The sequence below is a fragment of the Stegodyphus dumicola genome, chromosome 6 (genome assembly GCF_044657685.1).
Source record: "Stegodyphus dumicola isolate Sdum_Otavi_A_Nest chromosome 6, ASM4465768v1".
NCBI classification, from domain to species: Eukaryota; Metazoa; Arthropoda; class Arachnida; order Araneae; family Eresidae; genus Stegodyphus; species Stegodyphus dumicola.
This window is the reverse complement of record NC_140773.1, coordinates 35,769,128-35,783,316: the sequence shown is the minus strand read 5'-3', so window position 1 is coordinate 35,783,316 and position 14,189 is coordinate 35,769,128. Positions and strand designations below refer to the sequence as shown.

Sequence of the window (14,189 nt, the reverse complement as noted above, 5' to 3'; positions counted from 1 at the left end):
TCCACTATTGATAACCGGAAAAAAAAAAGAAAAGTAAGGAAGAGGGATCAATCTCATTTAAACTAGGAAGATTATCTATGGTTTCCGTTCTAAAATTAAATTATTTTTAATCGACAGTGAATCAAAAAGAATCCCATTACTTTCATAAGTTAATACGATTGCTCGTTACTGAAAAGAACTGCTTTCCCCTAGAAGACGCATTGATATATAAAAGCCACTTGCAAAATTTAAAAGAACATTTTAATGTGTATGCTTCCAAGGCATTGAAAATTTGAATGCGCTAGCACAGGTCATAGAACCGCTCATGTTTGATCTTGATATTATAACACGAGAAGAAATGAATGCGTTATAGAGGGATGTTTAAGTACAAATATTAATTAAAATATATGTGTATGCTAAGCTTTAAAATTTAAAAGTTATCCGGAAGAAACATTCCAAAATAAAAGTTGTTATCGATCAACATTATTGACTTCCTCTTTTCTTACCTACTAAAAGCAGAATTTAGAGAAGTCAATAGTTTGGTATGGAAAGCAAGAAAATTGATGAATGTTTTTGAAGGATGTGATGTAAGAATTTAGTTAAAGATTTTAGAAGAAGAAAGTTAAAGATTTAAGAATTAAGCAGTTTTATGACAAATATTAAAAAGTTTCATCAAGCGCAGCCATCATATAAATTAAAATCAAAATTTTAATTTATGTGATGGCTTTATGGTTTTAAATTCTGGGCAGTTAGAATCAGTGATTTTATTTCTGAAAGCTTTTTATACTATTAAAATAAAAATATATAATAATACAACATAAATCTAATAAACCACACTTGATTTTTATTTTCAAAACTTTTGTGTCGATATTTAGTCTAATTGCTGCTTTTAAGTTATTTATATGCAACTATTTGGTGTGGTGTATTTAATTATGGCAAAGTACACGAGGGCTATCTGCCTAAGGGGAGGGATGCTTTCGTGGAGGACGTTCTAAGGAAAACTGGCTCGTATACACGTTACACATGGGGAAAACCACGAAAACACCCATGCAGCCAGCCCGTTCGCGGGATTCGAACCTCGGACCGAACTACCAGTGTTCAGCGACTTTACCGCTCGGCCGCTGGTGGGCCCGCAACTATTTGTATTATGATTATGTTGTATGTTGCATATTAGACAGAAAATGTAAGAGGATAGATAAAGATATTCTTTTATACGAGTAGATGCAAGAATGTTAGGATCCCTGAACTAGACAACGGCTCTTAACTTATTCTCTCTCGCACGTGGATCTCTTCATAAGACTTTGTATATAGCCCCTTGTTACAACTACGCCCCCTTTCTACCCCCGGATGGTATTCCTGCGATATATTTCGCTATTGTATTGTTTTAATGCCATAAAATTAACAAAAGTGTACTAAACAAATTCCTAGAATAATGACAAAAAACTTATAATTACATTATTTATTTCAATAAAATAGAATAATAACATATTTTAAACCAAAATATAATAGTATTAATGTATGGTAATTAATCTGATTATCAGGTTTTCTAAACCGGAAATTAAAAAATGAATGTTTTATTTAGAGTTGTTAAGATATATCCCTGTTATACTAAATATCTAAGTATTTTTGAAATAATATTGTATCAGAATAAAATCCTTAACCTATAATTATTTTAAAGTAAATTAATATATAACTTCGTACACACTAAATTTAAAATAAAAATTAAGATTCGATCTCAAAAGGTCCAATGCATTGATGCTTTTATCAACATATATAATTAAAAATAGACCGTTTTTTGTTCTCAATTACACTCAATTAAATAATCATCAGACATGTATTTGATTGTCCAAGAAATTGTATTATTGGATAATAGAATATTGATAATTTTTCGAATAATTTTCTTTTAATTAACAACTCTAAAAGAATCAAAAAGAATGTAAAACAAAACTACATTCTCAAACAAAGTTGAATTTAATATAACTGTAATGCAACACAGCTATTTAACTAATTTGAGTAATCTGAGGATTCATTCAACATTAATAATGTTATTGGCTACCAATTAATTCACACGATTCGCTATAACTCGGGTAAATGCAATATTTTCAAAAACATTTGGTTAGTGGCGGTAACAGAGAAGTCTTCGCAAATTACTTTTCTTTTAATTAGATGGCAAATTAAAATTTTTTGAACTTTTTTTACTATTACAATACTTTGCAGTTTTCTGCTATTGCAGCACATCAGACGATCTTGAAAATTTTCTCAGAATAAATTTAAATAATTTAAAATATGCGTCTATATTAAAATTCTACTGGAAAAAGGCCTTTTTTAACTTTAATAGTGGTTTGACTATTCTCATTTTTTATATTCAATATTATTTAAGCTGCGAATTCTTCTCATATGAAAAATGAAATAGGTTTAGTTTTCAATATATTTCGACAAACTAAACGCAGAATGATAAAATAAAATTTGTATAATATCAACTATACAAATAAAATACAAGTGTCACATTTTTTAACTATGTCTGAAAGACATCGTGAAAGATATATAGAGAGAGCTTTAATGTATTAATTTAATAAACATATTAAATGAAATTATTTTTAACTTGCGTTAATTAAATGCTCATGATAAAAGCACCACGTATGTTTCCTACATTTTTGCCACAACCACATGAAATAATCTCTAAATTAAGAATCTATTTCGGGCTCTTAATATGTATCCATATCAGTTGTTTTAATTATCTAGTTTCAATTTCGATGTTATCGCTGTTAGCCTAAAGAAGAGAAAGTTTGAGGTTCAATGTAGACATAGATTCAAGCTTGCATTTTAATTACGCTTTTAATTCTATATTCATTTTAATATATAATCGTTTGACAGAGCTTTCGGGGGCTTTATTGCGAACTATGCTGTATTCGTTTAGTTAAATATTACTTTTTGATAACCCCAGCTAAACAATCACTAGGAATTTTAAAGTGAATCAATCAAAATGATCTCGCCATCGCTTAATATAAGCTGTATTCTTCTGTAAACAATTACAGAAATTTAAGAGATGTTTCACTTTATGCCAATTTTATTAACCACTATAAATATTAAATACGTCTCTTTCTTGATAATGTAACTTTTTCTTGAAGATGTTCTTGATAATGGTATGTTGGTTTCCTGTTCAAATCTATGTAGCATTAATTGTTGTGCAAACTAATTACTGGAATACTGTAAATGCTTATGTGTTTGTGAATTTTATCCGTATAAGTAGTTTTTTAAAACTACTAAATTAATTTGTATAAATTTCATTTTTGTTCCTGATTATTTTAAACTTAATGTTGCTTAAATTTAAACTTAATATTGCCATTTGCTTAAATAAATAACGGTTTAAAATTTAGTATTCGTTTGTTTGTGTTTATTATTCGAAGCATGTGAATCCATGGTATGGATATTTACTTATAATTTTGCAATTTGTTTTATACATTTCATCATACCTAAGCCATTGTTGGTATTTTTCGGTTTACTGGACAGCATTCGTAATTGTGCGTCAAAGTGCAAAGCTAAGTAACTTTTTTATTTCATCTCCCAAATAACGATGCAGTGACGACAAGACAGATAACCGAGGACAATGAGCAACATTCTCTTTCGATAATATTCAGTTGAGCTTTCCTTTTTCTTTTTTAAGAATCATTATGGATTACATGATTTGGCAGCTGCCCAATGGCGAAGAGTCATGATTAATTCCTCTAAGACTAAGACATCATTCATACTGAAAGACGTTGTTCTGAAACTGCCAAAATTAAATTTTGTTTTACTACTATCGAAGCATTCAAATAACATTGAAACGGAAGACCGTGTTTGCGAGAAGCTACGTTTCGGATATTGATTCATGCATTCCTTTTTTTGACTACTCATCGGTTTGTTTATGTCTGATGTCAAGAACTCCTACTGGCAGAATTCTGTCAATTTCAACTAGAATTGAATCATTGTTAGAAGTATCATTTCGAATAATTAAATGGGTTCTTACAAATTTCTCTATTTTTAATGAATTAATTTTTAATGCCGTAAAGTATCCCTTCTTATCTTGAAGCTGTAAATATCGTTAGGGTTTCCAGTTTTACTGTTCGTTCAATTTCGAGTTAATATTTGAGTTTGGAGCTGAGTGTTATCTATTAATAGAAAACATCATTATTTAAGAATCTCTCGTAGTTCAGCAGCTGTTAAGTTCAGCTTCAAAAGAATTCATTGAAGAGTTTCCATGACAATGAATGATATGAAAGACAAAGAATTTATTGCTGAGGAAGAAATAACTGCGTCTCTTATGATGTCCAGATCTGATATCAGTGAATCCTTATCTGTAATAGTATATTAAAAGACTAAGCTGTACCCTGTAAATAATAATACCCTGTAGATTGTTGTAGCAAACAGAAGACACATCTACCTTCTAAGTGCCCATGGCAAACTAGAAGGTAGATGTGTTTTCTTCTAGATTGCCATGTTGGCCATGTTGGCCTTTTGCCAAGGACCTTTCAGTGCCTCCTAGCAATGACGTGTTACCACAGTGACATTTGCGCATTGTAAAACAAAGAGGAATAGTTTGTACGGATTCTGAATTTTTTTTGCCAAAGAGAAAATTTTTGGGTTTTGGACTGGTTTGACGGAATGAATGGCACTTTACATGAGAGTATAACATTTCTAATAGGTCCAGATCTCTTGGGATTAAAGGGATATAATATATAAAATTGTAGTAGGTATACAATATTTAAAGTAAAAATGAAGCAGATTGTTAGAAATCTTGCCTATTAGTAAAAGGTGGAGGCAAAATAAATAGAGTCAAAGATTTTTTTCTAAGCTTGCAGAAGTTTTATGATGTGACTGTCTAAGATCTCAAGTTAATGCGGTTCGTTAAATGAGTTTATGGTGTGACTGCCTAAGTTCTCAAGTTACTGCGGTTAAATGTGCCCCTGGTAAACTGGTTGTTAATAAAAAATGCACTGATGTGGATCTTCGGAAGCAATATATGGATAGAGGTTCATCACTCAGTTCATCACTCAGACTGCAAAACGAAAGACATAAATAATAAAACTCATAAAAACAGTACAACAAAACCAACGTATTTCCATATGAGTGTAGGATTGATTACTAGAAAGAGAAATAGTGTGCTCTGCTGTTAGGGGTAGAATGCGACTGTACTTGCAATTTGTCAGCAAGTGTTAAGCTGCAGTTCTTTCAAATGGCTGAATAAGAATTTTATGTGAGACTAGATTTTCGTAGCAATTATTTGAAATCCTTATGATATAATTTTCTAAACTGAAGAAGAAATAATTATTCCATTAAAATAGCTATTATTTATCGTATAATTATTGATAAATAATTATACGATAAATTATTAATTAAATATTTATCATTAAATTTATAAAAAGTACACCAGATTTTATTACTTTTGCTTCAAAGCGAAATTCTAAAATATTTTGTGCCAATGTTTACTTAAACATTTTATTTTGCAATAAAAAGAAGTCTACAATTTTAATAAATAAAACATTTATATCTTAACGAGAAGATAATAAATTTCATTTTCTTAGTAATTTCATTATTTCTTGTGAATGATATGCATGAATTTGTACTCATAGTAGGAAAAAATAAGTATACGTCTATCCAACTGGTTTACAAAATGTCTCCACGTCATTAACGCTGGTGCGTTTACGCTAATTTTAAGAGGAAATATTTACAAAAGAAGACATCATATGTTAGCATTATGTTTTATATTAAAATAAGCCTTGTGTTATTGAAACGTTGCACATGTGTTATTAAAATAAATTAATAGTATTTAAAGATTCTGAAACTATTCTTACTTTTATTTGGTGCAAAAGAACGCAAATTTCACAGCGTCAGTTTAAAAATAAATTAATTTTAATATAACTGATGACCCATTTTTCTTAGCAGCAACAACAGCCAAAAATTATAAACTACTTACATTCGACTTGAAGCTTAACTTCTGTTTGGATGGTAGACTTGGGCAGTGCTGGATTTGCTGATTTGCACACTAGCAACTTTCCATTATCGTCAGGACTCGGTCGAAATTTCAAGATGCTGATTGTAACATTGCTTTCTTCTTCTTCATCTTCCTCGGGTGGACTAATGTTAATCTTCTGCCCATCCAACCACCAAGTTGTTAACGCATTGGGTCTGGAACCTTTGGTTTCGCATACGATCTCCTGTTCCTCGCCAGCCATCATTGGCAAATTAGGTCCAAGGATGTTGACTTCTAATGGCAACACTATGATTAAAGAAGTAGAGGTTATTTTAGGAAATTATAGAGAAATGCACATGAAAGCCATTTATAAAAGTAAATTGAAACATTCAAACTGTGTAAACGACAAATGTTGTTGTTGACAAATCAGTTAACCAAAGTCCGCAATGACAGTTCAACTCACGTGTGGAACAAAGTGGCTACTTGGATAAGCTGATTAGGTTAGCTGAATAAAGGCAAAGCAGCTTAAGTAAAATTTGTCTGTGGGGAACGATAACTTCGTGGAGGTTTCTTTAAAGCGAAATTAGCTCATTTACACATAACACAGGGGGAAATCACGAAAATTCCCATGAAGTCAGTCTGATTTCGAGTTACGAACCCGGATCGGACTACTAAAATTCACCAGTTTTACGTCTGGTGGTAAAATAGAAGCAGATATTAAAAAAAAAAAAACAACAGAAGCAGATATTTTGATAAACATGTTAAAGTGCACATACACTCTCTAGTGGAAAAAATAAGAGAATTTGCAAATTATATATATTTTTACGAAACGTATCGAATGAAAGTTACTAATTATATCGCCGAAGAATAATGCAAATATTCTCGACTGTGACCCAAAACTGCGGAGGTATATTTTTGGAGGGGGTATAATTGCACAGAGAGCTTTAGGCGATTTGTGCTGTCATACGCCTTCACGACCCTCGCTGTGTTTCTCGCAAGAGTTAAGTATAATTTAAGATGTCAGGCAAATAAGATGTCTGTAAGGTAATTTGTCAGGTAAAATGAATAGCCACGAACGTATGGACTCGAAATGAGATGAACAATTTTCGGAAGATTGGCTGCAGGACAATCGCAAGGGCAGTTGGCTATTAATCTCACAATAACACTCAATGTCATCATGAATTTGTAAACACCGTTTTGGGATATTGACACCATATCGAGAAGAACTCGACCAAGATCTACAACGACGAAGGAGAATCGTTATTTCACACTTTCAACAAGCCGACACATGAATGTTACAGCTTCAAAGCTTTCTCTTGAGTTGTATGCTACTACACGAACCCGAGTTTCATGGTTTACAGTTGCTCCAAGGCTTTCTAAGATAGGGCTGTGTGCCAGAAGACCCACTGTTTGCGTTCCGCTAATTGCAGTACACAAGAGAGCATGTTTATGCTCCTTGATTGCTATGAGGTGTAGAAGCGCGAACGTACAGTGTCATGTACAGATTTTCAGGGGAACAGCTGGTGCTCGGATTCTATTAGTGAAAGACAGCGCTCGTCCACATAAGGCTCAGCTAATTGACTATCCCCTGGGAAGTGAGGATATTATTAGCGAGCCAGATCACCTGAGCATGTCTGGGGCGCTCTTAGGAAGGGAACATCATCTCCCCATCCCTCTCCGAAAACCATCTCGGAGTTGAAAATTGCCTTCCTGGAGGAGTGGGATCCATTCCCATAGTGTATCATCTCTACTGCCTCCAGTTCAGTATGCCGTCACGCTGCGCGACCTGTTTAAGTGTGATAGAGGATCATTTTCCATATAAGACTCGTTTTTATTTCGATATCACAATGTGTTTGGACATGTCTGCACTATGAGATTTACTAATAATCATGCGCACCTAAAATGACATAAATGGTACATTTTGAATGGTATATCTCTTTTTCTGTATAATTATAATTTCATACCAAATTTCATTAAAATTTCTTAGTTTTCAGAAATGTGACATAATGCGCAAATTCTCTTAATTTATATATACATATAAAATAAAACAGGGCAACATATATACTCGTATGTATAACTAATAAACAAACATCGAGCGAAACTGAAAATTAAACAAAATAAAATGAAAATTAAAACATAAACAAAATATTTCGTACCCAGTTTCGAATCAATTTCGAACCAAGATTTTGTTTTAGACGCATTCTATTTTTGCTTAGATCTGTTCCTGCTACTGGTTTCATAAAAAATATAAAACCTTTAAGATCAAAGCACTTACTGCGCTGCATCACCCTGCCAGGAGCTTTTAAATATTTCAACATCCAAATCATTGCTTTTTTATTGGACATGATGCTAATTTGAGCTGTATTTAGAGATTTAATTATCTTTTTGTTAATCACCTGCATTTCGAAGTTTAATCGTAAATAGTGTTTACTCAAATGTAAGATGTGCTATCGAGGTTTTCGTAATATCTAACCTGTATTTGCTACGTAATATTAAGAAATGGTAGTGGTGGGAGATAATCTTGAAATGAATCGTTCTCCTGCGGTGTCGCAGTGCTTCAAAAGTAAGTCAGAGTGTTTATAATGATGTAGTTAGAGATTTGGTGTAAGTTTAAAATATTCACCATTCTGTCCTCGACAGTCAATTATGTCGAGGTTTACATGAACGTTCCTTCAAATGCTTGTGCTCCTGCTTGCGCTTTTCAATCTGTGATTTATGTGTAATAAATGCACAGTCTGCTTCTAAACTAAAAATCAAAATTAAATTTATCTTCAAATGAATTTAATTATATTTATTATCCTGTGGATTAGTGTATGACATGTTTATCGTGAAGGAAAATAATATTTTTTCCTATCCAGTTTGAATTACATGATATTTCTTTCACATGAAAACATACCATGTATTTTACATGAAGTGCTTTTGTTAAAATTTATACAATTTGACTTTTGATATTTTGAGGAAAAACATATAAGTTATTCTTCAAAAAATGAAAACATAATAATTTGAATGGTTTTACATTTATAAAGTTTGTGAGCACGTATAATGTTGTTATTTTGCTATTAAAGTATGCTGTAGGTACTCTTTTAAATCCAACATTTCTATGAAATGATATAAATTAAAAATTTTATGGTTTAAAGAAATTTAATTTTCAATAATTATGTTGAATAAATTCAGCAACGAATTTTAAAAAATTAAAACTTCCGGATAAAGAACGTTATTAAAATTTACTACACTAATATTTACAATTTGGGATTATTGTTAAAATTTTCAACTATTTCGGGAATGAGATAAATGCGAAAAAAAATAAAATAATTTTGAGTATTAGTACGGAAGAGCATACAAAACATATTTTAATTTTAGAAAATATTAAGAAGAAAATATTGAATACTGTTACATTGAGTATAAAATATTAATGATTTATAAAAGATTAAATGTAATAAAATTGATAATGGGTGATGTAATTAAAAATGAAATGCACAGAAAAAATCATTTGAAATTATGATGAATGAATGTTATGTAATGAGTTATTGAATATAAAGTATAAATTATGTCGCAATGAATACTGGTACAGAAATACAGGAGTATATTTTTACCTCAATAAAATTTTTCCTTTTGGACTTTCATTCAATACTTTTTAGATAATTAACTTTTTTATTATTATTATGGAATGATTTAATGCAGTTATAAAGGGCCAGGTACCTTATACAAGGAACAGATGCCGTTTCAAGTAACTGCTCAACCGCTGTTTCAACCACTTGTGCAGTTAACACATTAGCAGTTAAAGTGGACATAATTTATATTAGACGGAAATGTTTGCTTTTAGAAAAATGTAGAGCCTTCATTCAGTTTGTATAATAGTATCTTCATTTTATCAAGTATAACATATCTTTAAGATGCAGAATCGAAAATAAAAAAAAATATTTAAATGAGAACATAAGAATTGTGATATAGAATTGCTTGGGAAAAGTTGGTATTACAACGGTTGAGAGATAAAGAGAAAACATTTCCATATCGGTCACCCATTACCGATAAGGAAGCTCTCCAAGGATTTCCATTTTGCGTATTAGATATGGGCTTTGAAGTTCTCTGAGAGTGCTAGCTGGCGGCTACTATGATACAAATCGTCATACTGAAGTCTCCCACGCTGTTCTCTCTGATTTAATAATGGAGAATACGAAGGTCACTCTCCATTGAATTCCTATGTCCTCAAGATAATCGGTCATGTGTGTAACGCGATGGAGACATTTTGTTTCTTGCAGTGAAGGACGTGTATAAATGACCCTCGAAATAATAGTACATCCAGTAAGGTAATGTTTTTTTAGAAAGTCATATAAAAAAAAATAAACCGATTTAATAGCTGTACTTATCGCTATTATAGCTTACCCACACTATTACATTATAATCTATATAATCTATTATTTTATATTATAGTTTATTATCACAATTATTTACAATGTATTTCTACTGAGATTAGTCTGGCCACAGATCTTATGTTTTAATCCACAGAAACGGCAACTGTTCGTTTTGGATATCGTGTTCCGGGTTTATAAATTTTCCATTAAGATGGATCTAAAATAAAAATATGTTATCAGGCATTCCCAGGCAGAAGAATGTAGGAAGTAGCATACTTTTATATTAAAATTGTCTTAATCTTTGAAGCGTTTCTTACAGAGTGCGAAGATGTGCGCTGTCGCAATCAAACTACATACCATTTATGTTATCTCGTGAGGTCAATTTTCAACAATCGTTTATTTTAACGATGTCATCTTTTCACAATACAACATTATTGATGGTCTGACTATCTGAAAGCAGCTCGTTATTGAGAAATTCTTCCACTCAAACAACCCGGCATTATATTCTTTCAAAGCAAGCTCTATGTTCATGTTACAGATTATGTTTTATCTCCACAAAAGAATTCACTATTTTCGTTTTACAGAAGAGATTTCATTCTTTGTCAGGGAAACTGTTCGATTGAGAAATGGTTCTTTTTCTAATCTAAAGAGGTAACCAAGGGAAAGTTTTCTGCACGCTATTTTAAAATAAATTTTATACAAATTTGCTATACAAATTTTGCAGAAAGTATTTTTCGTTTTAGAAATTTTATCTAAAGCTTTTGAACGTGGGTGGACCAACTAAGCAGGCCGACTGAAGACACTGGTAAATCTCTTATAATTAAACCGAAATTTTATTCCCTGAAGCCTGTCTTCAGGAGGACCATGTAAAACGCAAGCATAAAACATGTACATAAAATTCAGAAACTAAAATGATAAACAGATTACAGATGGTCAAACTTTTTTCAAAACCTTTTGAAATCCGAACGCTAACGTTGAAACGGTTCGCTAACTGAAATGAATCGGTTCTCTATTATGACTCACCACTCACTAAGAATTAACATTTAATGAAAGAGATCTGGAACAACGAATGAAACAACAGTGGTGAGCAAGGATGGAGCGAAAAGCGGGAAGAATCCAAAGCCTGTGGAATCGGGACCGTTTAGCCAGGAAAAGCAAAATGATGAAGGGAATCTGAAGAATCAACTCACTAACAATTAACCTTAATCAAAGAGATCTGGTACAACGGATGAAACAACAGCGGTGAGCAAGGAGGGAACGAAAAGCGGGAAGAATCCAAAGCCTGTGGAATCGGGACCGTTTAGCCAGGAAAAGCAAAATGATGAAGGGAATCTGAAGAATCGACTCACTAACAATTAACCTTAAGCAAAGAGATCTGGTACAACGGATGAAACAACAGCGGTGAGCAAGGAGAGAACGAAAAGCGGGAAGAATCCAAAGCCTGTGGAATCGGGACCGTTTAGCCAGGAAAAGCAAAATGATGAAGGGAATCTGAAGAATCGACTCACTAACAATTAACCTTAATCAAAGAGATCTGGTACAACGGATGAAACAACAGCGGTGAGCAAGGAGAGAACGAAAAGCGGGAAGAATCCAAACCCTGTGGAATCGGGACCGTTTAGCCAGGAAAAGCAAAATGATGAAGGGAATCTGAAGAATCGACTCACTAACAATTAACCTTAATCAAAGAGATCTGGTACAACGGATGAAACAACAGCGGTCAGCTAGGATGGAGCGAACAGCGGTAAGAAACCAAAACCTGTGGTATCGGCACCGGTTAGCGAGACGAAGCGAAAGTTTGAGGAGAATCGGAAGAATTCACTCAATCAAACGCTAAATTCCCAAATTGATTTCTTTCAGCTATAACTTTGAGATTCTGTAAAACCTTCTTTCTCATAGAACTACAGTAAAAAATCTAGAATAAATATCTTTTAAAGTTGGGAAATGATAAAAATTAAATTCACTTTTAACATAAGAGGATAAACACTGTTTCCTTCCTTAAAATGGAAATTGGATTTTCCTGGCCTGCTTCTGACAAGAGCTGCATTCTTTTTTCGCCAACTAGCAAAATGAAGCATTTTGCGAATAAATAGCAGATTTCTATTTCTGGCACGCTTCCAACAAGAGCTCTGAGTTAACTGTAAAACAGTTACCACTCCACTTTCTGGAATCAGAGTAAATTCACTCGATAATGTGAATAGGTATTTTGAACCAGTTTCGGAGTGGATTGTCCAATTCTAGAACACGTACTATAAAACGTTTCTTCTTGCATGAACTGATACAGCAAAATTTCGTTTAATGATCTGAGATTTACCAGCGTCATAATCTCCATGCAAACGTAGTTTTTTTGTGATAAAACGCATTAAACTGACATTTAATTTTACACTGCAATTATTTCAAAAGTCAGCGTTATGTAGTGTACGGATAAAATGGGATTTGAATAAAATGCTCAGGTGATGTTTGAGATGAAACATTATGTAGCTTAGACTCATAAACAAGCATAGTGTTATCGGATAAAAGGATAAATTAACAGGCAAATAAATGATTTCTACGCCAGAATGTTCACAAACACAAGATGTCCATAATTTAATCATCGGATAACGAAATCAAATTGAAACATTATTTGACGAATCAACCAGAAAACTATTTAAACCAACCAGAAATAAAAATTAATTTTATCAATATAATTTTTAGTTCAAGGAGTTTCATTTGTTCCAGCTTTTGGGACTGCCAATAGGAAACGTGTTTGTTTACGGATAAATTGGGGTCATGCAGAAAAAAATGCAACGTGCCTTTTCTGGCTTGGGGAAAAGAAATCCCCGAAAACAATTGAGCGGACCAGCCAATTAAAAGATGGTTGAAAGAGTTTGATATTTTTCCTAATAAAGGTTCAGGTAAGCCTAGCGTTAGTGAAGAAAAATGTTTCTGCTGTTCGAGATCTGTTTGTGCTCAGTCCCTTTAACTTCATTCACAGTGCCAACTTGCAAATAGGAATTCCCAGGTCGACTGTTCATAAAATTGTTCATGAACGGTGGTTGAAAGTGACTGTACATAAATTGCAGATTTTCAACAAATCAAACCTAATCATCATACCGGTCGTAAGGAACTTTCTGCAACCAAACTTTGTTTCCACTAGGATGGGATCCTCTGTCAATCGAGGGCCCACCAGCGGCCGAGCGGTAATGTCGCTGAACACTGGTAGTTCGGTCCGAGGTTCGAATCCCGCGAACGGGCTGGCTGCATGGGTGTTTTCGTGGTTTTCCCCATGTGTAACGTGTATACGAGCCAGTTTCCCTTAGAAAGTCCTCCACGAAAGGCATCCCTCCCCTTAGGCAGGTAGCCCTAGTGTGCTTTGCCATAATTAAATACACCAACACCACCTCTGTCAATCGACTACAGATGTGGATGATTTCCTTGATAAAACATTCCTATACAGCTGGATTAGTATTTCGTAAAGCAACTTCATAGCCATTCCGTTTCCGGAAGTCACATCAAGTGCAGGAATTACGTATAAGCTATCAAACTATAGCTTAGGGCCTCCACTTTCTTGCGAAGCCTAAAAATAGCATTAAAATATTGTATAACAGACTTATAAAGGACCCCATACCTCAAATAGCTTAGGGCCTTATCATGTCTAAATCCTGCTCTGGTCACACCACTCAGCTTCTTTATCTAGTGATACTTGATGACACGAGTTTATGCTGCAGACATTCGCAGCATCTAAGAATTTAAAAACTCGAATCACCAAAGAAACAGCTACGGTGACTCAGTAAATGCTTAATAAAAGTAGACTTTATATTCTCTGAGCAAATAATGATGCTCACGTTGAAGTAATTTAATATAAAATTCTTTTAAGAACAATTAATAATAAAGGAAATTAAGTCAGTCTTGGGTGGCCATAATTAAAC

The 14,189-nt window shown here is 33.1% G+C and overlaps 1 protein-coding gene across 1 annotated transcript in view; it reads right to left on the bottom strand.

Moving 5' to 3' along the window:
• LOC118182172 (protein turtle-like) overlaps positions 1-14,189 on the bottom strand; it is a 553,469-nt gene that overhangs the window by 224,018 nt on the left and 315,262 nt on the right. The window contains exon 5 of the mRNA XM_085818215.1: positions 5,933-6,235. Within this exon, the coding sequence (XP_085674341.1) occupies positions 5,933-6,235 (303 nt within the window). The remainder of the gene's footprint in view (positions 1-5,932; positions 6,236-14,189) is intronic.